At 40.6% G+C, this 27,457-nt stretch overlaps 2 protein-coding genes across 3 annotated transcripts in view; one reads left to right on the forward strand and one right to left on the reverse strand.

The window, feature by feature from the left end:
* The window catches only part of LOC307269546 (RAS guanyl-releasing protein 2-like), a 44,226-nt gene extending 27,470 nt beyond the window's left edge, over positions 1 to 16,756 (reverse strand). For both annotated transcript variants that reach the window (XM_080052524.1, XM_080052525.1), the window contains exons 1-6: positions 16,488 to 16,756; positions 4,393 to 4,540; positions 4,001 to 4,103; positions 3,632 to 3,688; positions 1,435 to 1,566; positions 594 to 744 (exon numbers count right to left, since the gene is read on the reverse strand). In XM_080052524.1, the coding sequence (XP_079908650.1) occupies positions 594 to 744; positions 1,435 to 1,566; positions 3,632 to 3,688; positions 4,001 to 4,103; positions 4,393 to 4,462 (513 nt within the window). In that variant the 5' untranslated portion in view covers positions 4,463 to 4,540; positions 16,488 to 16,756. The remainder of the gene's footprint in view (positions 1 to 593; positions 745 to 1,434; positions 1,567 to 3,631; positions 3,689 to 4,000; positions 4,104 to 4,392; positions 4,541 to 16,487) is intronic.
* Positions 16,757 to 19,156: 2,400 nt separating this feature from the next.
* On the forward strand, positions 19,157 to 26,461 carry alpk1 (alpha-kinase 1). Its single transcript, XM_080052462.1, has 14 exons — positions 19,157 to 19,276; positions 19,777 to 19,976; positions 20,575 to 20,729; positions 20,827 to 21,025; positions 21,221 to 21,280; positions 21,384 to 21,470; positions 21,554 to 21,630; positions 21,735 to 21,830; positions 21,917 to 22,021; positions 22,571 to 24,323; positions 24,692 to 24,839; positions 24,936 to 25,098; positions 25,710 to 25,896; positions 26,048 to 26,461. The coding sequence occupies exons 2-14, from the start codon at positions 19,871 to 19,873 to the stop codon at positions 26,248 to 26,250; spliced, it is 3,339 nt and encodes a 1,112-aa protein (XP_079908588.1). The 5' UTR covers positions 19,157 to 19,276; positions 19,777 to 19,870; the 3' UTR covers positions 26,251 to 26,461.
* Positions 26,462 to 27,457: the final 996 nt, after the last annotated feature.

Raw genomic sequence — 27,457 nt, forward strand, 5'->3', positions numbered from 1 at the left:
TATCTGAGAAGCATGCAGCTTGTAGAGCAATCAGCACAGCCAGACAGTCACCTATATCCAACTCTAAATTCACCACTAAATTCTCACACCATCAAGCATTCCTTTAAGGTGGAAATGTGGATAACAAAGTATAGACAAAATCTACAAAACCTTTTCTAAATGCAGATTTGGCTAGATGCTGTATACTTATTAGGTTTTCCATTATGACTGCTTCTTTGGATTTATTTTGAGCCAGTCTTTTTTTAAGAAGAATATCAAAGATGAATCATGTCGAATCAATACCACTGCCCTCATTTTGCCACAAAACACAATCACACTTGAATGAATTATCTTTAGAAAACAATGAGCTACCACTTCAATCAGCACAAACCCAATTATTGCCTCGCCTTCCAAAAGTAACACTTAAGGAGCCAAATGTTTACAGAAAACATAATTACTTGCCAGGGATAGTCAATTCTAACCGTTGCTATTGCTTAGCAACTGCTGCAGCCTGTGAAATGACTTGACGACTTGGGGGAAAATGACTGAGCAGGGGATTTCATACACAACTTTTTTTAACGACTCGAATAGAGACGACTAGCGGTGGAACTGACCAGGATCTTGCAGAAGGATTTGTACTCCAGGTAGGTCAGGTGTTCGGCTAGCTCACAGGAGTCCAGGTGGTCAAACAGCAGGGACATCTTCCTCTTTTTGGACACTGACGGCACGCGCTGGGTCACCTGCCGTTTCCATTTATAAGACGGTCTGAGAGGGACCATAGAGCACATGAAAAACTGCAGAGTATTTTATAAAAGAGACTGTTTTATTTAAAAATAAATATTTATGGTCCTGAGGTTCTTTATTTAAAAAAGGTGAGTGCTGGTTGTCTGTTTATTTATTTTTTTCGAATTCTGTCTTTTGTATGTGAAAAAAATTGTGAAAACTTTGGATAAATAAAATATAAAACAATATATATATTTATGTTTTTTTCTTGGCTCTTTGGAAAGCACAATGAGAGCCGTTATCAAAGCATCTTGATGTCATAAAGCATTACGTAGTTTCTACAATAACATCATATCAGAAGCCCTGCCAAAGATGAGACATTGAAGCAAACTGCAACTCATGAGTTCATCAGTGGAAGGACATCCCTTCATTTGAAAACATTTCAGCTACAGTATGTCCCAAAATGTGCTGAACAAAGCCGTCTCAATATGGAACAGTTGAAGTCACACAGAAATTTCTTTTGTGGGGGTATAAAAAGCGGGAGAAGTCACTGACCCAACATAGCACAGTTCATAAAAAAATCTTCTGTCTGAAAAGAGGAAATGAAAAGGGGGGGCCACGCAGCCACATTACAGAGCTGTTCATTCACACTTGACAACAGAACACACACACACACACACACACACACACACAGCTCTCAGCACACACACACACATACTCCAGTCCACTCACACACTGTCTAGGTCGATGAGCTGACTCTGGCTCTCGTTGCCCTCGGTAGTCAAGAGGTCTTTAAAGCCTTTGATCTGTTCAGCCAGCTCCGGGTTCAGATTGAACTCTGCGGGAAACTCAGAGATCCAGTACCTGGCAGGGGCAAGAACAAAGGGATGAAAAGGGAGAAAGAGAGATGGGATGGCAAAAAAAATGACTGAAAGAGGATGGTCCACTTGCTTTTTTTATATACCTTTTTTTTATATGCCTTTTTCACTATTACAATTATATGTATATATGGGTATATGTATTGATTAGTTGTATATCCCTCTGAGACCCACTGTTGTAAATTTGCAACATCTATTGAAAGCTGTTTTGTAGTCATTTTCCAGGACTAAATGTACACAAATACTACATATTCCAGCACTCCAGACTATACAATGTATCAAATCACCAATTTCAGCGGGAAAATATTAATATTGTAAGAACAGCAACATTTCAAATTCAAACAACATGGATGACTCCCACTGAGCTCCCAGCTCTCTCTGTTGGATCAATTTTAACAATTTTCCAAGTATGTACTTGACCTTTAATATTTTTTTCCTGTATGGTAAAGTTGTTCTGTAACATATTACTTCAATAACCAAACTAAAAAAGTTAAATTTACATGATTTTCAGTGATTTCTTTTAATGTTGCAAAAACGCAACACTGGGCTTCAATGGGAGTAATTTTTCCAAACAAAAGGCCCAATCACTTATCATGAGTAAATTGTGTATTATTTGTGTTTTAAGCTAAAGTTCACTAAAGTTTAAGGTTTAAAGTCATTTAGTTTTATATAAAACTATATAACCTTAAACTTTAGCCTAAAACTATAACACAAATACAAAACTTTTGTTTTGAAAAATTACTCCCATTGAATCCCAGTGTTGCTTTATAGTATAATAATTTACAGTATATACATGTGTGAGATCTGCAAAAGATAAAAAGGGTAACCCTAACCCTAACCCCTAACCCCTAAACCCTAACCCTACCCCTAACCCTCTAACCCTAACCCTAACCCCAACCCTAACCCTAACCCTACCCCTAACCCTAAACCCAACCCTACCCCTAACCCTAACCCTCTAACCCTAACCCACATTCCAACAAAGGAACCTTTTAACCCAAACCCTAACCCCAACCCTAACCCTAACCCCTCTAACCCTAACCCTAACCCCAACCCTAACCCCAACCCCAACCCCAACCCTAACCCTAACCCAACCCTAACCCAACCCTAACCCTAACCCTAACCCATAAGGACCCACGGTGACATCCAGGTCACACACACTTTGAATGTCCCAAAATTACGTATACGTCACATCGGGCCGTGAGCCTCAAAATAGTCAAAAAAATTTGGAGTGACGTATTTGTCACAATAACAAAAATGGTAATAAGCTAATCAATTAATTTTAGTGTTTCATTTATTTTGAATTAATGTATGTTCTTTTGCTAAATTCAAAGTACATTTGAACAAATCTAAACAAAAATTAATGACAACACATTGTAATATTAGGGTTAAAAAAAAAATTTTGGATAATATTTTGGATAAAAAAAAATTAAAATTTCCAAAAAAAATAAAAATAAATGAGAAAACATCAGAAATGTGTTCTATGTGGTCTACTTAGTCTGTGTTCCATCCCTCATATTTTTCCTATAAGTAGAACTGGGTGCGGGTTCTTATGGGCTAAATGTGTAACCACTAAGACCCGTTGTTGCAATTTTGCAACGTTTTCACAAAATCCTCAGGAATTATAATTTTTTTTTTTTAAATATATTTTCCTGATCAGAGGCTTGCTAAAACAATTTTAAAAAGGAGAAAAAAATCCTACATCAACAAAATCAATGCTTGGGTTTCACAGGGATATATGTACAGTATGTGTATTTGATTTGATTGTGCTTTTGTCAAAGCCCTTTGTAAACTACTGTTTTTAAAAGGTGCTATACAAATAAAATTATTATTATTACTACTTGTACTGTTGCCAACAATGAATATAAAAAATAATTTGTCCATAATTTAGTTGGTTTATATGAAGATAAAAAGGTAATACAACTTTAGTACAACGTGTAGTTCTTTTCAATACAGTGGGAAACTACAAAACCCATAGATCAAGGTACATCAGATCAAAGCTCAGAAAATGAGTAGCAGTATAGGATTAGCGAGAGACGAAATGAGTTTATTACTTGACGAGGTGGCATATTCTGTCCCGGCGCTCGGCAGTGCAGCTCTCCTCTTGAGATCTAAACCAAAAGTCAAGGTGCAACTCATGTCCAATTTTTTTTTTTATTTCAAGCCTCTTTTCGTATCATAAGTCTCTCTTGAATTCCATTACGATTGAACAGGTTAAGAACAAAAACAAAAGGTAGACAGCAGACTCAAAACTCTCAGGTCCTGGATACTGGATAGTTCAAAGCCAAAGCCCTATGAAAGGACCTGACTTTGATCCGACAGCTCCGCCAGCACCTTGTCAAAATATATTTTTAGATGAAGGCCAAATAAATACTCAATACACCTCTGAGGTATACACACTGAGAAACAAAGGTAAAGGATACTTGAGCACTAGCTTCTTGGCCATGTCGGTGGAAGGCATGTACCATGGTTGCATCATGAGAAACATGCGGACCAAGGAAGCATCCTTCAAAGTGCCCTTCTCATCTATAGGAAGAAAAACATTGTATCACTCATCATCATGGCGATATACTTTACCAAGTCACAGAGCATTTGCTATTTATTACTGTATATCTATGTTGGTAGTCAGTGTGTGTCATTCCCTCATCGCCAAAACTGTATGTACAGTGCCCTGCCTTTCTACTGAATAAACTTTTCTACAGTGAATCAACTTAAAAGACATAAAATATATGAATATACCATATGTTTTTAAGTGTTTCACTTTGGAATAAGAATAATAATCTTCATCAAATAAATAGTGTTCATAGTGACCAACCGAAGGCTTGGATGCACGCTTCCACTAGTTCGTCCACCGTGGCCGACTGCTCCGACAGGATGGACTCCATCCTTCTTTTCCTCTGTGGTTCTTCCCTCGTTTCTCTCTCTCTCTCTCTCTCTCTCTGGTTTCACTCTCTCGCCTCTGACTGTAAAACAAAAGCAGATGAAAAGAAAGGATCAAATTATGAAGCATAGAAAGGTAAACATAAAAAAGAAACGCACTGTGGCCATTGCCGCATGTCTGGAATAGTTGCGTGGTCAGATATTTTGCATCCTATTGGGATATATGCCTGTCATTGTCAACCCCTGATATGAGTGTTTCATTTGAAGAAGTGTCAATCTGCAAAACTTCGAAGGAGCACACAGCTTTAAGAGGATAGTTGAAATTGTCTGATGATTACATTTTACCTGCTGCTGCTCAACTAAGATTCTGGCTTTAACTTGTTATTTTGTATTTTTACAAAATGGTTCTGTATGTTCTACTATTACTCAAGTAAAATAATGAGAGATGTCTTCCACTACTGATGGAAAAAGTCGCATTGTAACCAATAGTGATATGGATAGCACCTTTGGTCTTCAGTTATACAACTTAAACATGGGCATGGTTAGCATATTGCACTAGTGCAAATTTAGCATACACACACAAGGTCATTTTGATGGCAGAATTTGACAGCGTGTCGACAGTTAAAGCGGCTTTGACCTCAATGTGGTTTGTTAGAAATACTGATAGAAAGCCACACACACACACACACACACACAACTACCGGAAACATACATTTTTATCCGTTCTTGACACGCTTCAATACAGCCAGACGAGCACACTTTGTATCAGTTTCAGCACATTTTTTTCCAAGCATGATGACATAAGTGACTAAAGAAATGTGTACAGTAATTTATTTATTTTTTCTTAGTGACTGAATAAGTCCTCGAAGCAAGGAACCATGGCAACCACATCTTACCGTCCAGTCACACTTTCACAACACAGACGCACACCTTCTACACACAACACACATAATCCATGAATTTCATCTAGAGAAGTGTGGTTTAGGAGTAACATTAGACTAAGACAATATATCTTCTGCGTGATGATGTCTGAAATAGATATTTAAAAAATGAAAATGTATAGAATGCCTATATTGTCATTGTATCATGTAAACCGTGGAAGGAAAGGAGTGCTACTCCTGTAAGGTGCCACAAGTTGAAATCACCTTCTCCACACATTCATTCATACATTCCACACCATAATAATAAAGAAAGGAAGAAATACATAAATGTAGCAGTTAAAAACTGTATTGAGAAAAATTGCACATTTGAAGTTATTGCACATTGGTGTAATAGTTATTCCAATTAAGGTAAAACATTCAATCTGTATGTTCAGTCCATTCAGAGATCATATTGCAAATACATGGTATCCTGGTTATGTTTTGGTACAGAGAATATAACGGACACCACTGGACATTTTAGCTTGTTGCTGATGACGGGTAACACTGAGGTTATGCCCCAGAGTAGCAAAGTTAGGCCACAAAATCCACAACAACAACACTGCTGGCTACTGCATATAGCCTGATGGCTCTTTGCAACCCAGTCTCTCTTTGCTGCATGCGGTTCTGTTGCAGAGTGTGAGGAGAAGGGTGTGTGTGTGTGTGTGATGAGTGTATGTATATGTATCTATTGTGTCTGACACAATGGAAGCCTTCCACTGCACTCTGTCTCTGCTGCAACGCGGTGGGCGGACACACTCAATTACAGGCTTCACGAGCATGTCTCTCACACACACATACACACACACACACACACACACACACACACACACACACATACACATATACACACACACACACATACACATACACATTAACAAACAAATGTTTCTGCAGAAATGGAGGGACAAAAAAAGAGAGAATGAGAGGGAAGTGTAATCCCATAGCTTCCATCTTCAGTCGTGCAATGAGAGTGAATAAAAGTCTAATGTCGTAATAAATAGAACTGAGCTTAGAATACATACATAGATATTGCATATACAAAGGAAGTGGTCAGATGTGTAAGAGAGTGTAAGACTGCTGGACCACAATAAAAAAAATGTGATGTTGCTACTATATATATATATAGACATTAGGGGTGGGAAAAATAATCGATTCTCCGATGCATCGCGATTCTCTCTCGAACGATTCCGAATCGATTCAGAAAAGTTAATAATCGATTTATGAAAAAAAATGTTTTACTAGTATTCAATACTAGTATTTCCTGCGCCACTGTGCATGCACACCACACAAGTGCGAGTTGTTAAAAGTGGTGACAAAAGGGCTGAGAGAAGCAAACCCATATGACCTGCACTGGCTTTGTGTCTGTTTACGTTTTTGTGTGAGAGCTGAATTCCAAGCCATACTTGTTGCACAATGTGATGAAATGACATAGAAAATAATAGAATAGAAATCCTATAGAAACATGATTTACAAGAGTAGAAAGAAAATTAAAGTGAATCGGTTTAGTTTTTACACACTTCGTTATTGTGTTGAAATGCAAGCTGAATTGAATATTGCACTGTTCATAGAAAGTCATATTTGTGACAAGAAAAGCTTTTTCTCTAATACAATATTAGAGAAGGCAATTCATCTGTTGATTGTATTTAATGATCATCACAAAAGTATGAAGTGATTAGCAAACTGAGTAGCAAACTCAGATGTGTATAAATATATTTTTGAAAATCACACAAGGGTATGTACGTTAAAGAAAATGCATCGAGATGCATTGATAATCGATTTTGAATCGAATCGTTGACCTCGGAATCAAAATCGGAATCGAATCGAATCATGAAGTGCCAAGAGATTCCCACCCCTAATAGACATCAAAGATACTGGGAGGGCTGCTGAGGTCACCACAGGAACAAGCCTGAGCTAGAGAGAAAATACAGTCTGAAAAACCTCAAAAAGAAAACAAACACAAAGTAAGAGCTGTTGTTGAAAGCAGCAACATTTCTACAAAAAAACAACCCTTCTTTAGTATAGATTCTCCTGGAACAAAATTCCACCTTGCCTTCTACATCGCATGAATATAACAGCAAGGAAAGTGGCCTTGGGAGTGAGTCCGTCACAGCCACACAACAAGAGTCATTATGAGTGATGAGTGTCGCCTCCATTCTGAGCTGAGATGGATTTCTGTGTGAAAAAAACAGAAAAGGAATGGGCTTCTGTTTCACTTCAGCATAATTGTACAGTTTGTGGCAATCTGTCCCGAAGTGCTCGCTAATGATATGTAGAATTCTCTCTGTTCTTTGGATGAAGACATGAGAGACTGATAAATCCTTAACAAGCTCCCCACTCCCTTCCGTGTGTTATTGCAATTCTCTAAGTATTTTCCCCACTGACTCTATAGCTGTGTATAGGTAGATTGATTGTTAAGCTATGCATGCACACACACACACACACACACACACACACACACACACACACACACACACACACACACACACTGTGAGAGCTTTGTTGCTATCATCCACGGTTGCCTGGCGACGGTGATCCAGGGCCAATCGATCATGGGGTGGTGGGTTGGGGCGCAGTGCGGTGGTGTGGTGGGGGGGGGGGGGGGGGGGGGATAAAAGGGAAGTTGATGGGTGCCTGGTCAATCCTGGCCGTGCCTGAATTGGCATTGGGCTGCTGGTTCAGTGGGCAGTAAAAATGTCACATCCTCTGGGTTGGACACAGATAGATGCCCCCTCTCTCACTGCTGTCCCTGTCCCTGTCATTCTCACTAGTATAGCCACAGAACAAGAGGAAAATGTATCACCACTTTGTATTACAAAAAGTCAAATAGGCTCAGAACCACTGTGTATATACTATGTATACACTGTAAATGCAAGAAAATATCAGAAAACAGAGAGAAAAAAGGTAACCTCCAGCCATCTTAATATTCACTGCTTTGTCCCCTAGCACAGAGCAACACATTCAAAAACAGTTATCCAGCACTTAAGTAGGGTGAGCAGCATACATACTGTCTACCCAGACAAGTAAATACTGTTGTTTACATATGCCTTTTTCCTTGTCTAAATCACAACAGAAAGTGTTAAGTAGCCTATGCCTTTTTACGAAGCCCACACATTAGCAGGGAACCTGGCTGTGCAAATCTTTTCATGTGCGAAAACTAAAGACCAGCATTGATTGATGATAAGACACCACTGACGAACACACAGACAATGATATCCATCCTGCTATTGATATTCTCATAATGGCTCATATCCATGCTGGAAGTAAATACCTTGTGCTAATGCACAGTGTCCCCGTACAGACATTGATTTAGTGTTATTCTCCCACCCCACTGGCATTGGTGTGAAACAAATTTGATTGATGTTTTAATGGATAATGGGCGTGAATATAGCTGCATTCACTCCCTCTGAATAGCTTTTAGGCACACGTGAGTTTGTTCATTCGGTCTCACACAAACAAGTCAAAAAGTTATCGTATCCACAGGATTTTGCTGCAGTGCTCTTAGTATGGCAATGTTGGTCCTAGAGGAAGATGCAGTGGATCTGTATGGATAAGGGTCAAAATGGCATGTAGCCACCATCAAGTCAAATGTAAGTGTGCCAAATATTTTGGTTTATGACCAAACACCTACTAAATGTGCCCTAAAGAGAAATGACGAACATATAACCTGCTTAACATCAGCATGTCAACATTGTCTCTGTGTGCATATTAGCATACAGATGTTAGTATTTAGCTCAAAGCACCACTGGTTGCAATACTAGCGCTAGCACACTATAGCATACACAGGAGACCACAGTAAATAAGGGGTGCTGGTAATTTCATATTGATATAATCTTTCCCTCATTATCATTCCGCAAAATGTGGAAAAAATAAAGAGAACATTTAATTGTCTTTGGTTTATATATATACGTTAGATAATGCAGTATGAATCATTTATACTGTGTTGTGAATTGGTTCACTTTTACACATCATGTTATTCTAATGTCTATCAGTAAAATAGTGCTGGGGCTGAGCATCCATTTGCTTATATGAAATGGGATTTGGAATATGTCATAGTTTATATCAATATCTGAAAAATACTCAATATAAAAATGAGATATTGATTCTTCCTCACATGGGAGGTTTTGCTGGTGCTTCTTGCTGTGGAACCAAGGCCAATAAATCTCTTTGCAGATGGGTTTTTTTTCTCTCTTATCTGTCTCCTATTCGCTGTTTACCCCCCATTTTTCCCTGGATTTCACTCTCACTTTAATGCTGAGTGCATTGCTAAGAGTGTTTTCCATCCTTTCATCATATGCCACAATGGAAACTCTGAATGCTTTAGCTTTAGACTTCCAATGACAAATTCATTGGAACACAGTGTAAAATTTAGATAAAAAGACTGGTAGATGCAGATAACTTGCTTGTGTGTAGTATCTATAAAATAAGCTAATGTTTTCCAATGTAATAGGGTCATTTATTGACTGTAACATTGAGTTTCCAAAGTGAAGACCATCTATCTGCACTTTGGAGCCTTACCTCATCTTTCTGCTCCTGCTCCATGTGGATATTACAAGACTGCAAAAACACAAATAAACACTTCTTCATGCTATGCACACACACACACACACAACACCACCCATATCTTTTGCCCCACACCCTCTAGTTTGCTTCAGGAAGTTGTAGCAAGGGTGTCGTATGATGGGACCGATATAGTTCTCCAGAGGGGCCCTATACACAGCGCAGCGCCTGGTGGCAGCCTCTATTTACGGACGTCAGGGTACTGAGAGCAGGAAGGGGAAACATTTCCTTTTCCCTGGACAACACAGAATGCCACATGGGTGTGTGTATGTGTATGTGTGTGTATGTGTGTGTGTGGGGGGGGGGCGCGCACCGGCTGCAAACAGAGATTAGCAGCTACAGTTGGTCCTTAGGGAGCGAGGGAGGCAGGGCCAGGGAGGGAGTAGGAATGGGAGATAAAGAGAAAGACTAGTGTTTCAGGAAGACAGTTAGTTCAGCCCAGTGGAGTATGGAAAGAGATTGTTGGCTGGAGAGGGGGAAAAGATCAAGTAGGGAGGGATGATAGAACACATAAAAAGAAGAAAAACAGCACTTGAATCTGTCTAAAAAGCAGATGGAGAGCAGTGTTAGTACACTATACTGACACTACTGACTATGCAAAGAATTCAAGCAGCTCCCTTTTCATTATCTTAAATTAATAGAAGAAAGCCAGGGAGAAATATGTGTAGATTTCACAATGTCTCTGCTAAAACACAGCAGCTGTCCGGGTGTCATGTTGTATAAATTCCCCCCAAAAAACAAAAGAAGTCACGCATCCTGTCCCCCATCTGGCACACTCACTCACGTCTGGCATCTCAGCTTTCTGACTTCAATTGAAAAGTGTAATGCCTTAGACCAAAAAGAAAAAAATAGATCCTATGTGCCGTTATAAATTCTGCCCTATACCGACCCCCCCCCCCCTCCCCAAAACACAAGAATGTATCATTGTGTCCGACTGTTTTTACTGCTTTGTTTTCACGCTTCCTGCTCAATGTCTGTCCTTTTTTTTTTTTTTTTTTTTTTTTGAGATGTGAAAGTTTGCTTCATAACAAATACCGGAAGGGTGTGTTGGTATGCGTGTGTGAAATGTGGCGAGCCAACTGTTTTTGCTTGTCCACGCTCACACTCACTTTTTTCTCTAAACCTTGTTACAAACTATTTAATATGCAGCGGCTTGGAGCATTCCGAGTGTGATAAAAACTCAAGACTTCTAGATGAAGTTCCTTTCTCACATTTCCTTCTCTCACTCTCTCTCTCTCTATTATTTCCCCGGCGCGCACACACACACACACACACACACACACACACACACACACACACACACAACTTCCCTCTCAATCTCTTGCCATGAAATGAAAAAAGACAAAGCCGCAGGGCATTTTGTGTGAAAGAGAACACGTGATTTATTATCTTTTGCTAAAGAACATTAGAGTTTCTTTTTGCACACCCAGGCCAATCAGTCTATTCAGTCTATTCATTTCAGAGCACAGCACAGTCAGACTGCACTTTCTGCCTAATGCATTGCTGAAGTAAGGAGTCTCACATCCTGTTGTTACAACAACACATTCCATGTTATGACATCACAGTTCAGCGTGCACACACAGTACCAACAGGTATCGTTCCTGAGTAGATATACACTGATTTTGACAAAGATTGATTTTGACAACAAGCGTTCTCCAGAATAGCTGACTCTGCCTTTTTAAAAAGGTTCACCTTAGCAGATTTTCCTTTTAACAGCGCTCGGCTAGCTGTTTCCTGCCTTAAAGTTCAATATCTTGGGAAATGCACATATTTGAACTTTGGTCAAAAGTTAGATGAGAAGATTAATCAGCTCTTATGTTTGAATTATAATAATGCAGCTAGAGCCAGACCAGGGCGCATATTACATCTAAAGGCTAGTCTATCCTTTGCATTGTTCATTGTTGCATGTCCTCCTGCCTGTCACAGTTTTACACAGTTTTAGACAGTAGTCATTGTGAACTAGTTTCATGTTATGTGTGAATGCTAGGAGTTTCACAGTCACCCATCAGCTAGTCTCTTACTTAACCCCTAGTAGGCTTTTTCTTTCTGACAGTGCCGGCCTTTGCTAGTTCCTGTTTGTGTATTCCTCCCAAGAAAAACAGCTCGCAGCCCTGAGTACACCGCAAAAACCCAAACAATTTCCGGGTCTCCATAATACACCATTCACCATGCGCATTCAGATAAAGAGCGTGAGAGATTACAGAATGCAAACAGACAGGAGGTACAAAAGGTAGACAAATACATGTTTTGATTGCAGGTGCAGGATACCACAAGCGTGATTTTTTCGATTCCCTTTTCTGAAAGAGAGAGAGAGAGAGGCACGCCCACCATCTGTTTTAGCACAGAGGGATGCCAGCCAACTGAAACTTTAATTAATCACCATCCCGCTATCCGAATCACTGCTAATTCACTGCCTTTAGTAATCACTACACAGGCCAAGAGGTTTCCCAGTGGTAAGGTTTCGATCTGCCCTCCCACCAGGCTCATCCACCGGCGTGTTTTGGACTGATTTAATTCCCGCCAGTTTGATTTATAGCTCCTTGCTTCTAACTCTCTCCCTTGCAGCTACCTTCCCCTTCTATGTCTTTCGCTCCTCGCTCTCTCTCTCTCTCTCTCTCTCCTCTGTGTTGCAGCCATGCCTTTAAAGGTGAGGAGAGCAGGGACCACTGACAGCCTGAGATTTTACAGGGTCTGAGCCCTTTCGTGGGAGGAGGGACAAGAGGAAAGTAGTAGAGATGGCTATTATTCTGGACTAGCCGTTGGGGGAAAGTTTACTTCTTGTACATTTGATACAGTAAGTTCTTTAAAGTTTGGAGCACAATCCGAAGCTGTCCCCTGATGTCACATCTATACTGTCATAATTAAAGGATCACTGGTTTCCTGTCACATTAGTAGGAGTGGGACCAAAACTGATTCAACCTCTGATCATGCAGGACTTGTTTAAAGGTGGAGTCAGCGATTCTGGAGGAAGTTTTTTTGTCAAAATCACTTTTTGTCTAAGTCATCACCTGTCCATGCTGCAGTGGGAAAAAAATATTTGGCTAATACATAGCCCAGGCTCTGTGAATGAGTATGTAAACAAAGGGGCTAGCAACATGCCCATTTACAGAGCCGTGGCTGTGCATTAACAATGGATTTGATTTCAGCGAGCACACAGATCATGAGTAGATATCTACGGTGGCCCTGAGAGCTCACAGCACTGCAACATCAGAAAACACATGCAAGAAGACAAAACGCAAGCAAATTAAGAAAACATCTTCATCAATTTGACAACACATGCGCAGCATTTAGAAAACGCGCAGCAAAGTTCACAACAAAACACATTAGAAAAACGCGCAGCAAAGTTCACAACAAAACACATTCGAAAAACGCTGCAAATAGGCCGAAACACAACGGAAGTGCTTCTGTAAGTGTTTCCAGAGGACACTTAAAAGTGATGCACATGTCCTACCGCAGATCACTTCAATAGGCTAATATCTGAATCATGCGATCACAATGTTAAAATAAATCAAAAACACTTACTTTTTATGTCATTTTCCAACACCACTGACTGAAATCCGAAATCCGGTGCTCGCAACAATCCTGTCTGGACGTGTGCATCACTTTTAAGTGTCCTCTGGAAACACTTACAGAAGCACTTCCGTTGTGTTTCGGCCTATTTGCAGCGTTTTTCTAATGTGTTTTGTTGTGAACTTTGCTGCGCGTTTTTCGAATGTGTTTTGTTGTGGTCTTTGCTGCGCGTTTTCTAAATGCTGCGCATGTGTTGTCAAATTGATGAAGATGTTTTCTTAATTTGCTTGCGTTTTGTCTTCTTGCATGTGTTTTCTGATGTTGCAGTGCTGTGAGCTCTCAGGGCCACCGTAGATATCACAGATTTGAACCAAAAGTTAATTTGACAAAAACCATTCTCCAGACTGTGCCTTTAAATCCCTTTTTCTGGTGTCTATTAAAAAAGCACTCCTAGGGGCGCCCTTAGCTCAGTTGGTAGGGCGTCCCCCCCATGGGCCTCGGCCAGCAGCGGACCCGGGTTCGATTCCAGCCCGCGGTCATTCTCTGCATGTCACTCCCCTCTCTGCCCCATTTCAACACTGTCTCTACACTATCAATAAAAGCATAAAAATGCCCAAAAAATATATAAAAAAAATATATATAAAAAAAAGCACTCCTAACAAATAGCTCAGACGCCTACCTGCATACACAGGCTCTGCAGTTATTAAAATACCATTATGCTCATTTGCACCAGTATACGTAGGAGTAAAAACGTTCCAGTTTTTAATGAATGGCTCAAAACATTACGTGACCTAGCAGGTAAAGCGAGGAAGGTTGACACAGCTGATTAGTAGTGTAAGTATTAGGGGACTGTGGTGGAACAGATGTGGGATATGAGCTAGTGAGAACAGGGGAATGCAGTGGACAGTGTGGCAGAAAGTGCAATGGACCGTAAATACAGGCCAATGATGGCCAACGCCCAGCACACTTTACTTACGCTTTTCTGTAATGATTGAGTTTTGTTTAGCCCCATTTCCTCACTGTTTTTCCCTCCCTTTAGTTGTAGCCTTTCCCTTTTCTCTCCACCTCCCTCCTCCTCCCTCTCTCCATATGTGTAGCTGTTGCTGGTCCTGTTGGCATAAAACAACAGCCCTTCACAATACAACCAATTACGCCTGGCTTTTTGTGATAAGTGCGAGCCATGCTGCAGCAGGTTGAGGTAGAGTAGAGGAGGCAGCCGCTGGTGGAAAATGATGCTTAAATATCAAGGGTGGCCGCTCCGAAAGGCCCTGAGGTAATTGCACTGCGGCAGCACGGGAGAGAAAGGTGAAATAGAGAGATGCGGAGGCGTTTTTTTTTGTTAAAAAACTCTCCTCCTTCCGATTGATTCCCCCCACGCTGTTCGTCAGGTGCTTTGAGTCCTGGAGATCCCTTTCTATTTTTTTTTTTAACTTCACGTCTTTCAAGTCAAGCACCACTTCCTCGTGGTGCAAACCATAGAGGCCATGGGGGTTAACCGATGATCAAATAAGCTGTATAACGCGGTGTGATAAAAATGGACTTTGGACAAATTGGTTTATTGATTTTTTGTGCTTGTGTCTTTCAGTGTAGTGAGCCTCACACACGTGTGACAGGTGATGTTGACTGACTGACTGCCCTTCGCCTCATTTGCATTCTCCGAATCAGATGCTGATCTCGGAACGTACAAGTGCACACACAAAGCAAGCTTGTCCCATATTCAAAACTGGCACAGTTTAATCAGCGACATGCTTCTTCGCCCGGCCCATAGCCTATAACACTGAGGTGACTTTCTCTCTGCTTGCCATGTGGACGGGGCTGCCAAAACAACAGCTGCTAAGACTTCAAAAAAAATATCTAGACTGAAAGGCAGCTTACAAGTCAAATCCCCACTGATCCAGCACCAAAACATTGGTTGGGTAAAGCATGGGGTGAATTCGCGCCACCACCGCCCACTGCAGAGCAAGTAAATCAGCCCTCCGCCCCCCAGACACTCAAAGATACCTCTTAATCCCCCTGCTATAGTGTGAGGGCGCTGGGAGAAAAAAAATCACCTTGGATCACTGCAGTCTCAGACAGGAGCTGCTGCAGCCTGTTTGAGAGAATGGGCAATGAGGTGGACTGATTGCAGGGGAAATAAAGTGGGCAAGGTAGCAACGTGTGGTGATGTGATGACCCCTCTCTCTCTCTCTCTCTCTCTCTCTCTCTCTCTCTCTCTCTCTCTCTCTCTCTCTCTCTCTCTCTCTCTCTCTCTCTCTCTCTCTCTCTCGCTTGTCAGCCAGCCGAGGCTGACTCCCCCCAATTAGCATGGCCTTGAGTGTTTTATTCACCAGGCATGGAGAATTTCACAACAGCACAGAGGTGTTCAGTGGTCATTAGGCCTTCTGGAACATTTGATGGATATAGCTCAGCAAGCCTATGAAAGCCATAATGCATCTTCCCTCCTCTCTTACCACAGATAGATGGATCAAGGCATAACTTTGCACTTCAAGAGGCGTGTTTGTTTACCACCATTTCCCGCGTACAAGGCAGGATGAAGACCCTACCGCTCCCTCAGTCTAATTTTAGAAATAGCCCCCCCCCCCTACTCTGCTTGGTGATGCTCCTCTCTTCCTGAAAATGAGCGTGCACAGGCCAGTTTGATTGCATTAGTTCAACTAGTAGATGCTTGACAGCTGTGGGACAGGGCAGTGCATGTGGTCTGCGAGTCAGAGCACCACAGCTGTGAGCACTTTGTGAGCAAAAAAGCTGTATGCATGCCTATCAAATGAGTCAACAATGGATGTCTGACATTGCTGTGGTTGATGGTGCAAGCAGGCAGACATCCAAGCATGGTCATGTGCACTGTTGCAACACAATAGTACAATAGCATTCACACACACACTGTGATCCATATCAACTCAAGGATCGAGCCACCCTTAAGACAGGCACGTCAACAAGTGGCATAGCCAGACGAGGGATATAACATGGAGCCCTCCTTGCGTAAAAATATCCCAAAAAAAGTTCTAGTAGCCTATGCATGCAAGTTATCTGGCACATTTCTTACCTTTAGAGTTTGAAGGGTCCCATACTCTGAGAGGAGAGGCAGTGAGACAGCGAGAATAGTTGTGGAGTTACTGTAGTAACTGAGATGAAAAGCGTTACATCACCAACATCAGCGAACTCAAAACTGTCTGTTTGGCTACGTATAAGCTCCGATGATCCAAACACACAAGAACTGTTGACGCCTGACGGTCCTGTGAATTGGGCTATGCGTTTTTTTTTAAAAGCGACATATGAACCAATTCAATGCGCACGGCTCCTCTCCATGGCGCGCTGCTGTGTGCACGTTACGCGACTGCGATGTGTATCGTAGTTGGTGAGGCAGGAGCAGCTGAGCTCAAACATCTGTTCGCAGCTGGACCGCGTGCCAGCCCCCTGCGCTCGTTGTTTCCAGCTGTGCGGCTCACGCGCTCGCACTGCAGAAGAGCCACAGTCCCGCCTATTGGTAGTATCACAGCAACACCACAGTCCGTCCACATGCTTGTTATGAGCTGCTTTATACGCACCATCACCCACCCACCAAAAACAATCTGTCAGTGCGTGTGTTCATCTGAAAAGTAGCCCTTGTCACCTTTACACAGCTTTTTGCACATTTCCTATTCTACTAGTTTCTGGTATAGGCTATATTTCACTAACTTGACTGCACCAGGGAGATGGATATAGTTTCAAAAATTGCACTATTTTTTTTAAATGTCTGCACACGTAAATAAATATTTTGAAATCATTTGGTGGTCTTGAAATAAATAAAACTTCTAAATCAACAACATTTGTGTAAATAAAAAATAAAAGGGTGGTTCTCTAAATGAATAACCACTGCAAAAGAAAAAGTTTATTGAGAAAATGCAAAAAATACTTAAATCATACCAAAAGAAGTTCTTAAACTTTGAACTCAAATCTTTTTCTTTATTTCCCAACTTATGTGTGCCTTGTTTCTTGTTTTTTCTGTGCTTTGCATTAAGAACTTGACCTTGGTGGTTACAGCCATTTAAACCAAACAGGATGAAGCTGCTGGTCAGTTTCATTGTGGTCTGACCAGCCAGGTCTGAATAGTTTTTCTCTGCACCAGTTTAGCAGCTCTTCTCTCTGTCCTCCTTTATAAGAATGAAGAAGAATTACAAAAGGTACCCAACCTCTTTTTTTCATGGAGTCCAAATACTTTTCACAATTCATAGAACGACACCCAGACACAAGTAGTAGTCACATGTGTTGTATCTGCACAGGAACAACTCAGGTTAAAATAATCCAGTAAAAACTGTAGAACAATATATCAAAACCCAATGTTGTCACCATATAGCACACAAATGGTTTATAGGACAGATGATGTTTGAAACAGTTACACACCGCTATGCTCAATCTAAAACATTTTGAACATTTCTGCTTTTCTAATGATATATTCTGGGTTTGATGCTTCCACAGATATTGTTCGAGTAAGTAATGCATCATTTTATTAAATAACTACATGTATCTAATAGATGGATAATATGAATTCATCAAATAAATAATTTTACTATTACTCAAACATACATTAATTTTTGAGAGTTAAAATTAAATGGATGCTGGGCTCAAAGATTCTACAATTTCTGGGAGAACAAATTGATATTAACACATCCCAAGTATTGGCTACAACTAGACTTCAAGGTATTTACTGTATAAGAGGTCAAATGATAAATTATACAAGTTCCCTGGCCAACCTCCATTCCCCCAGCTCAGTCCAGTGGTACCCAGTCCACCGGCCCTGGGTTAGAGTTGGGGAATAAATGTTTCCCAAAAAAGTTGTATCATCTCAGATAAAAAAAATAGCAAAAGATTTCAAATACTCATCTTCACTATTCCCAAAGGAGCAGCAGTGATAAAAATATATATGTATTATGTTATTATATAGTATGGTCCAGAATACCAAATCAAAATGATCTTCAACAACACATGGTCTCCAGTCCAGAGTCAGTACAAGATGTACTTTATTGTACTTCATTTAGACCAGCATTCAAGTTTTTAGTTTGAGCGCCCTGCACAGGAGCTTTGTAAATCTATTTGCAATAATGAAGTGACAGACAGCATGCTGCAGTAGTAGACTTGGGATGCATTATATTTAATACAGTGTAAATACATTTTATTACTAATAAATATTACCCTTAATGACAAGGTTTGCCATGCTGCTTTTTACGTGTATGGGTAACGTTCATCAAAAAGGTGCCACATTAAGTAAACATCTTGTTTTAACTGACATACATTGTACTGTATGTCAATAGTGTAGCTACTGTCCACATGCCTGTTGCATGAAATGGTTTATTTGATCAAAAGTGAAACTGGTTTATTTTTGTTTCACTGGTTGCCTTGCTGATATGTAGAAAGTAGGCATAGCATACAGTCAGTTTGAGAATGTAAATCACTAAAAGGTTTCAATAGTGTTACTTTTTTTGAAAGATGATATGATTAACATTTTAGCTGCCATATTACAATAATACATGCCAGTGAAAATGTCTTCTTGGACTACTATTTAAAAAAAAATGGTAACCTACAATTAGTCCTGCTCTACAATGCTGGGATTCAAGCGCTCTGAAGTTAGAATTGAGATATTTCCGATTGCATTTGAAGGCAGCACCGTATAGTCCTGCCCTACCAGGAAGAAGAAGAGAAACCATAACAAACTGTAGGTGCTGATTGATGTGGAATGTAAAAACGAAAGAGACAGTTTCATAAAGTTAAAGTTTGACTTAAGCTTGTATAATTACTTTAAATGTGTCGACTGAAACACAAATGATTTCTACCCTTGCTGAGTTATATCTGTGGTGGGTAAGTTCCTCATTGTCAGAATGCATTACACTCAGTATTTGGCATTACATAAAACTGTAACATTGGCCTATTAATCTTACTCATACTCTATATTATTGTGTGATTCATTGAAAGCAAATGTCTCTTAAAGTACTTGTTAAATGTCCTAATACTAATAATAATAATAATATTAATAATATTACAAAGTTACAAAGTGCTTTACAGAGATGATCAACAATGTACACAACAAAATCTAAGCAAAAACAACAAGAAATTCATTAAAACAAAGTTCAAAAGTGAGATTTTAACTGAGATTTAAATGAAGTTAGTTCCATAATTGTTACCATTTTGGTCAATTACCATTAATGGCAATACAGGCACATCAGCAAAGACATCACACAAAGGCCTATATGGATGGAAACAATAGTTTTGTTTTGTCCTGTTATCTATTCATTTATTTCACTTTATTTTACAATTCATCAATTGACTTGAATCTTTCATGTTTTGAAATTCCCAAACAGACCAGATGGTGTGATCCTTTCTCAACAGCAGTCTGGTCATTCCATGGAATTCCCCCAGTCTTGAATCACTCTCATAAAGAGTCTGTTTACCGGAATGGACAGCCGGGAAGTGGGGGACTTACTGGAGGAGTGTGCCAGAGCTCTAACAGTGTTTCAGAAGCCAACAGAGGCAGAGAGGCTGCACTACTGTAGCTGCAAAGGTCAGACACAAGGTGGAGCTGTTTGGTCATTTTTCATTGGGGTATAAAGGGAAGCGAGAACTGGATTTGGTTGGAGATTGGGGGTCGGGGTGTTAAATTAATCACGCTCACATATGATCCACATATAAGTTTGTGTGGAACCAAGACATTCCTTACAAAATGGTCAGTGAATCCACTATGGAGTTGGCACAAAGTTCCTTTTGTGTATCTAATGGTTTTCATCCACGCAAACTGGGACATTGCTTATTATACTGTAAACCCTTCTCTAAACTCAGTAAAACTCAGTCCCTTTGCCCACATTAAAAAAACCTATTGAATGGCTTTTTTTGACATCAATTATCTCTTGCTGTGATGCTGATGTTGAAACATAAAAGCGACAACATTTTCTTAAGATGATCCGTTTAACTTTTCCTTAATGAAGATGATCATGTAAAAAGTGTTCTAGTGTAGCATTAAGAAAACTTATCATGTCCTTAAAAAAAAAAAAAAAAAAGTTAACAAGTACATCAAGTAGTTCCCGTTTTAGTTCCCAAGTTAATATTTGCAATGCCAGATGCACTTTTAATGTATCTATAAGATATTTCTCATTTCCCCTTAGACTCCCTGTGTTCAGAGCTGGCCTCTCTCCTGAAGGAGGCCGTGGATATGAAGTGGCCCTTCGTGCCGGAGAAGTGGCAGTATAAGCAGTCAGTCGGCGCAGATGACAAGACCAACCTAAGTGACCTCATCAGCAAGCACCTATCTCAGCTGCTGGTAACAATATCACACTAAGCTAAGTCATATAGTTTACTTGGGATGTTACTGAAAACAAATGAAATATATTTACCTAGTATGTTTATTGGGTTGCCAGACTCTTCTTAAGGCCTCTATATTGGCTCAGGAGGCATGCACAGCCCTGGCGGTTGTGTTCCTAGTGGACCGTTTTCTCTACTGGATCGATGAGTCTGGACGGCTGCTTAAAATTACCAAGCTACTCCACAGACACCACCCTCGTACCCCCGTGGCCCCACAGCTGGTCTTACGACAGGCCAGACTCTACCTTAACTCTGGTACAGTAAGATTATTATTACACATGAAAAGGCTTTAAAGATATAGTGTGTAACTTCTGAAATTCATTTAGATTAAAAAGTTACGCACGGTAGCTTTAACCACTTTGTCATCATTACACATTTCAATTATACAAACATTTGGTTTTGTTAAACAGAGATGGATACCTATGACCATCATGAGCATCTTCCCTACAGGCAAACTACAGAAGGCAGAATACATACTGAGCAGTCTCATTAATTACAGTGGGGCCACAGGTTGGTTCCTTTTAATACGTCATTTTAATTGCCTTTTAATGATGCATTCTGTTGTTTTTTACAAGCAAAATAAAAAGCAAGTATTTGTTTTTTTATTTTACAGGTTGTTGGGCGTACCACTCTGAATGCGACAGGGCTCTTGTGCAGGGAGTTAGCGTTCAAGTGCGTGGAATGTCTTTGCAAAAGCTAGGTAAGATCTGTCTAGCTGAACTAAGGACAATAGCTGACTCCTCTGAAACATTGATATTAATGCTGCTGTGTGCTCGGTTTCAGGCCTGTGGCTACAAGCTGCAGAGCTTATCTGGGCCTCGCTGGTTGGTTTCTACGCACTTCCTCAACCTGATAAAAAGGTAGCCCTGACACAACCACAATATTGTCATTGCATTTGCCACATTATGAGCTTGTAAACATGCCAAACCCAGTTTACACACTGCTTTGTCGTTTTATTTTATAGGGCATTGGAACCTCCCTTGGCATCCTGGCCAACATATTGGTGTCCATGAATGATGAGGACTTCCACACTTTTAGTTCAAGTCCAGATATTGATTTGGTAAGTCCAACTGGATGAAATGTATTCTGTGCATCATTTTGCTTTGTGTAATGTCTCATCTCTGTGTGGCTGACTGTGTGGAGCAGTCTTTACTCGGGGACAGGAGGCATCGTCTTCTTTCAGCAGCCCAGGCAGCTAAGATGGCGGTGGTATACAGCCAGTATACTTCACTATATGTGTTGACCAATGTGGTACGTTGTTCTTTTGACAAGTGTGTCCCCCCCCCCCCCCCCCCCCTGCATCCCCCATCGCCCCTTTTGAGTTGGTGGGTTTAAGAACAGAGTTTTAATGTTGCCCCAAGAGTCAGTTGATTAGCTATGAGCTGAGACTTGAGCCCTGCTTTTTTTAAGCCTACATTTGTTTATACTGTATTTGTCAAACAGCATAGAAATATACTATATACTGTAAGCATGTATAAGCCTGTCTTTGCTCATTGTGACAATTATCGCTGCATAAGGCCTACACTGATACAGAAGGAAAACATAAAAATGTAAAATAAACAAAACATGACGTTTCCTATGGAATCTTAAAATGTATATCATGTATGTGTTCACATTTGGCTGAGTTATGACTCAAACCTTGTTTAAATATTGAAGTAGACATAAATTAATGAATTAGTTTCACAGCAGAGTCCATGAGGTTGTAAGTGTAACATCTTCGGAAATATATTCTGAAGCGGTATACGTCTTGCTTATCTATTATTTCTCTTCAGCCTTACTCTATCCTCTCTTTTTCTCTAGGTGACTCAAGGGACCTGCCTGTTATCATACAGTTTCTCAGTGCAGTGCCCTGTCTCTCAAAGGCAGCCTTTCCTCCTGCAGGCTAGGGAGACCTTTTCAATCGGCCTGCTCACCAAAGCCCAAGGCCAGCTGGTCAGAAGCAAGCAGGAGCTCCACACCTTCCTCAAGGCTGCATACTCCCTCACTGTCACTCACAAATGGCTTGGCACTTCGCGGGAGGCCGTGGCGCAGGCAACGCAGGCTTGCCAAAAGGCTTTAGCAACTTTCTACGAGTACTGCAATGCGGATACCCATGACAAAGACGGCCTCTGTGCTGAAATCATGCATTGGGTCGCCCAAGTCAAGCTTCTGTTGCAAGTGGAGCCTTTCCCTAATTCAGACATAGGCTCTTTCATCCCTGACAGCTTCAAGGTCCTCAAAGACACCTCTGTAAATTTCACTCTGGAAGGTTTTGCTAAGGTGATGCAGAGATTCCAAAAGTACCACGCGTCACTGTGTGAGACCACCAACACAAACTGCAAGGGAGACCATATAGATGGGACCAGGCTATGTATTACTGCACTTGGGACGACCGTTGGTACGCTTAACACAGAATGTAGCACTGAGGCCTGCAAAGTGTCAAAAGGTAGAACAGAAGGACAAGAGCCACAACAGAGAGGTTCAAAATATTCCTCTGATGTACGTCCACCTCAACATGCTGACCTGTGCACCACTCTAGGAAGCACAGATGTCCTTGGCTCCTCATGGGATAAATTCTCCTTGAGTAGTTCAGGAAATATTGCAATGGAACGTGAAGCAAATGCTAGTGATCGGAGCTGCCTGACCACAGGGTTTGACGGTGGAAAGTCAAACGGTATGCTACAATCGGCCGATAAAAACAAGAAGCGAGAGTCACAGGGTTGTAACTCAGGTGCCGGTTCCCATATAGACCTGAGAAATGCAATGCCTGCCACTTCCTGCTCCAATGCCAGTAGTCACTCCGAGAAGTTTGAATTGATACAAGCTGCAATAGAGACACTGGCCACCGAGGACAATTGGATGGCCGACATCGTTGGTGTGCCACGGGAACCGTCAACAGCTGAAGAGGCGGTGCAATCCCTATCCCAGCTAAATCTTAAAACGTCCTCCAGCTCTCTCGGGGACAGTTTCGGTTCCCAGTCGTCGTGGGAGAAGATCTCAGCTGACCCAAACTCCCCCACCATCACAAAACCTCAGCCAAGTCTTCTATTAAAAGCAGGAACCAACCAGAGCAGCAAATCCCCTGACGGTTGCTTCTTCCTCATGGAAACGCTTGCTTCTGAAACCCCCGATTCAGCTCACGATCCCACGCAGCAAAACCACCCAATTGGTTTGGATGTCATAGACTCCAGGCCAGGACCTTTGGAGAGCCTTAATGTTGACCCAGATATGCAGACTAAAGGTGACTCGGTACGTGTTGAACATGTTAATAAGAAACCCTCAGCAACCCCACACCAGAAGCGAACGTCCATCGAAAATTCCATGGAGAGTTCATTCGAGATGCTGGAGGAGTGTCAAAACGGAGACCAACGCGATGAAGTAACTTCTAATGAAAAAGTGACCCCCTCGTGCTACAGCTGCCAAAAGCCCAGTATCTTTGTCCCAGAGAGACAGTATTTGTTGACACAGCAGGACTACCAAGCCCTGCTGGCTGGTGTTTGCCATGATTGTCTGCTGAGGAGATTGCAAAGTGACGAGACAGAATTCAAACTCAAGAAACACAGAACCGCCTACAGTGAGTTTGATATCACAAAGTTGTTCGGCACATGTTTTTGTTTTTGCCACGCTAGCAGTGAGTGTGAAATAACTACATTTTAATTTATATATTTTCTGGATGGGGCAAAGCAGCACAAAGGCGAAACACACAGGCAGAACAACGAACTAGTGAGGAGCAAATAAAGTTTAAACAAGAGTGAAGAAGTTTCCATGATTACAACATTCTAAGAATATCAGTCCATCGTTATTACATAATAATTTGTCATAAATTACTGTACTTCCCAATGCACAGTGTTACATTATACCTTAAAAATGTTGACACAATAGTTTTTGCATAATAAAAACATCCTTAAAAAAAATCCTCATCCTCAATGTCATCTCTATTAGGTGCTCTTCACTTAAAGTTCTCCAAAGCCACGGGGCTGTGGACCGCCAGGGAGACCTGTGTTTACATCGGGGAGCCAATGGGGATGGAGGGCAAGCAGAGAATGGCAATATGGGTTCAGTTTTTACACCAGGAGGAACGCTTGAGCAGGTATATAGATATATACGCAGCAGTTGCACATTCTCGACGCAACCTTTCATACAAGCACTACAAGTCTGAATGTGTGTGTGTATGTATGCCTTTTAGTTACGTGGGGAAAGATTACCTGAAACCAAAGAAGATCCAGTTTCACCTGAAAGATGTGGAGAGACAGATGACGGCTCAGCACTATGTGACTGAGTTCAATAAGAGTCTGTACGACAAGGAAGTCATGGCTCAGATCTTCTTCATTCCCTCTGAGGCGCTATTGGTGAGGCAAAACCACACACACACTAAATAAACACGCCAAACACAAAACAAAGATGTTGTATTAATATTAAAATGAATCACAAATAGCATTTTAATAGCGCCCACAAAATGCATAACTTCAGAGTGCAGGATAGCCTGCAGCTGCCTTGGAGCAGTTTGGGATGAAATTCAAATGTGTTACTCAAGTGCACACACCAGTTGTCGGTTTATAGCTAGAAAGAAAATCTCAGGACAGTATAAGAGCCAATATTCTGTTGGTTTTTAGAGTCTAGAATGTACTATGAGCTGTCGAAAAGGGAATATGGGGAGTTGGAATACAAATAATTGCTAAGTGTCAGAATTCTCTAAATTGTCTCTTCTCTTGAAGAGACAAATTCCTGAATGAATGGAAATGGGAAAATATTGTTCACTATATTAAACACTATGCAATACTGTAAGTGCACAATTGAGTATTTTTAGTAGTGACAAAATACTTACTATCACGCTCAAACACCTCTTTGTAGATATAAAATATAGTCGCTAACACTAATAAACGTGTTCGTGCAGCCATATCATTGTATTGTGTTTGAATATTACTTGATTTCCTTCTTGTTTTTTTGTCCTCGTGAATAGATCTTGAATGGAGATGAGATCGTGGGCTGTGTGACGGTGGAGCCTTACATGCTCGGAGACTTCGTCAAACTGACCAACAACACTGGCAAGAAGGACAGGAGTTTCCAGGCTACGGAGTATGGCCTTGCCTTTGGACACTTCACCTACCTGTTCTCGGACTGCAAGGAGGTTGTTGTAGACTTGCAAGGTGTGTTTGTGTGTGTCAATGACGTATCACTGCAAAAAATATATATACAGTATATTAAGTTCGTTGATATGTTGTCATATTGGATATGTTCTTATCCAATATATCTTCTTATCCAATATGACATACCATAATCTTCCATTGTGTCTCACAGGTTGGGTGACAGCCAATGGCAAAGGGCTGACGTACCTCACTGACCCCCAGATTCACTCCACCAAGACCCCCAAAGGCGCCTCTAACTTCGCCGCCCGAGGCCTCAGGTACTTCCTGGAAGAGCAGCATGGACCAGAATGCAATGCAATTTGCCAGCTGCTCAAACTGCCTCCAGTGGAGAGAAAATCACATGATCTGCTTTAGAAACTTTAAGGAGTTGCCGACATTTGAGATAGTGTTTGTAAATGAATGTTTGTGTCCCCAATGAAGGGAAACATTTATTATTTTTAGTGTGTAAATTATGACCAAGACGCTGTCAATGCAAGTTTTGCATATTGCATAATTTAACCTAAATGACCTGAGTTACATTCTCTGTACCATAATATTCTAATAGAAAATAAGATATAAATTATATATTTCCAGCTACCTGATCCTGGTTACCATTTTGTAATCGACTGATTACAAAATGAGTTCATAGATGGGTGGGGTTATGTAAACATGAACTTGGATGTTATTGAACAATAGTCATCGAAGTCAGCTGACTTATCAGGTGTGATCACATGTGATCTGATCTTTCATCATATCACTCATGTTAGCTATTCAGCTTTGTTGCAAACGTTTTTGTCCAATTTAAATCTTTTACTGCTTATTTGCAATAGATTGTTTGAACTGGGCACTTTAACACACACACACATATATATATATATATATATACAGTATATATATATATATATATATATATATATATATATATACTAGATTGACGTCGAACTGGATCATGAGTGCAGGAGTCACCTGACAAAATAAGGTCAGGTGTATGTAAATCTTTGCCCATAAAAAGTTTCCATTCTCACCACTATGATCTGATCTTTTGTTGGCCCCATTCATATTAGCAATGCCGCTTAGTTTCAAGGTGTTTTTCCTTTTATCACATTTTTTAAAATACATGTTTTTAACTGTTAACTTTGGTATAGCCTTGTTTACCTGCCAACATTCATCATCATGTATGTCAAATGTAATAAGGCTGCAAAATAATAAGTGTTAGCCATCTTCAGTCAAAGGTAAATGGGATTTGGATTGATTTGGTGCAAGTGAATACAACAAAGTACAGAGCATGTACATTCTGTAAATCAAAGGACTCCTGTTACAATAGTGACTTTACTTAGCTGCCATTCAGCTGGCTGTTGACCTGATTTTTTTTTTAAATATGTATTTGCTGTTGACAAACATTTGTTCACAAAGTAAAATGATTTAACTAGATTACGATGTTTTTTCCTCTGTTTTTCTTCCCATTAGCGGTGCATAATAAGGTAAGAATAGCAAGGTCATGCCAGGATTAATGCAGCCAGTGTTGTATTTACTGATGATAATGAAGGTGAAAATGCATTAACACCTTGTTAAACAAACACTA

Source organism: Ammodytes marinus (assembly GCF_949987685.1).
Source record: "Ammodytes marinus genome assembly, chromosome: 23".
Taxonomy (NCBI): Eukaryota; Metazoa; Chordata; class Actinopteri; order Uranoscopiformes; family Ammodytidae; genus Ammodytes; species Ammodytes marinus.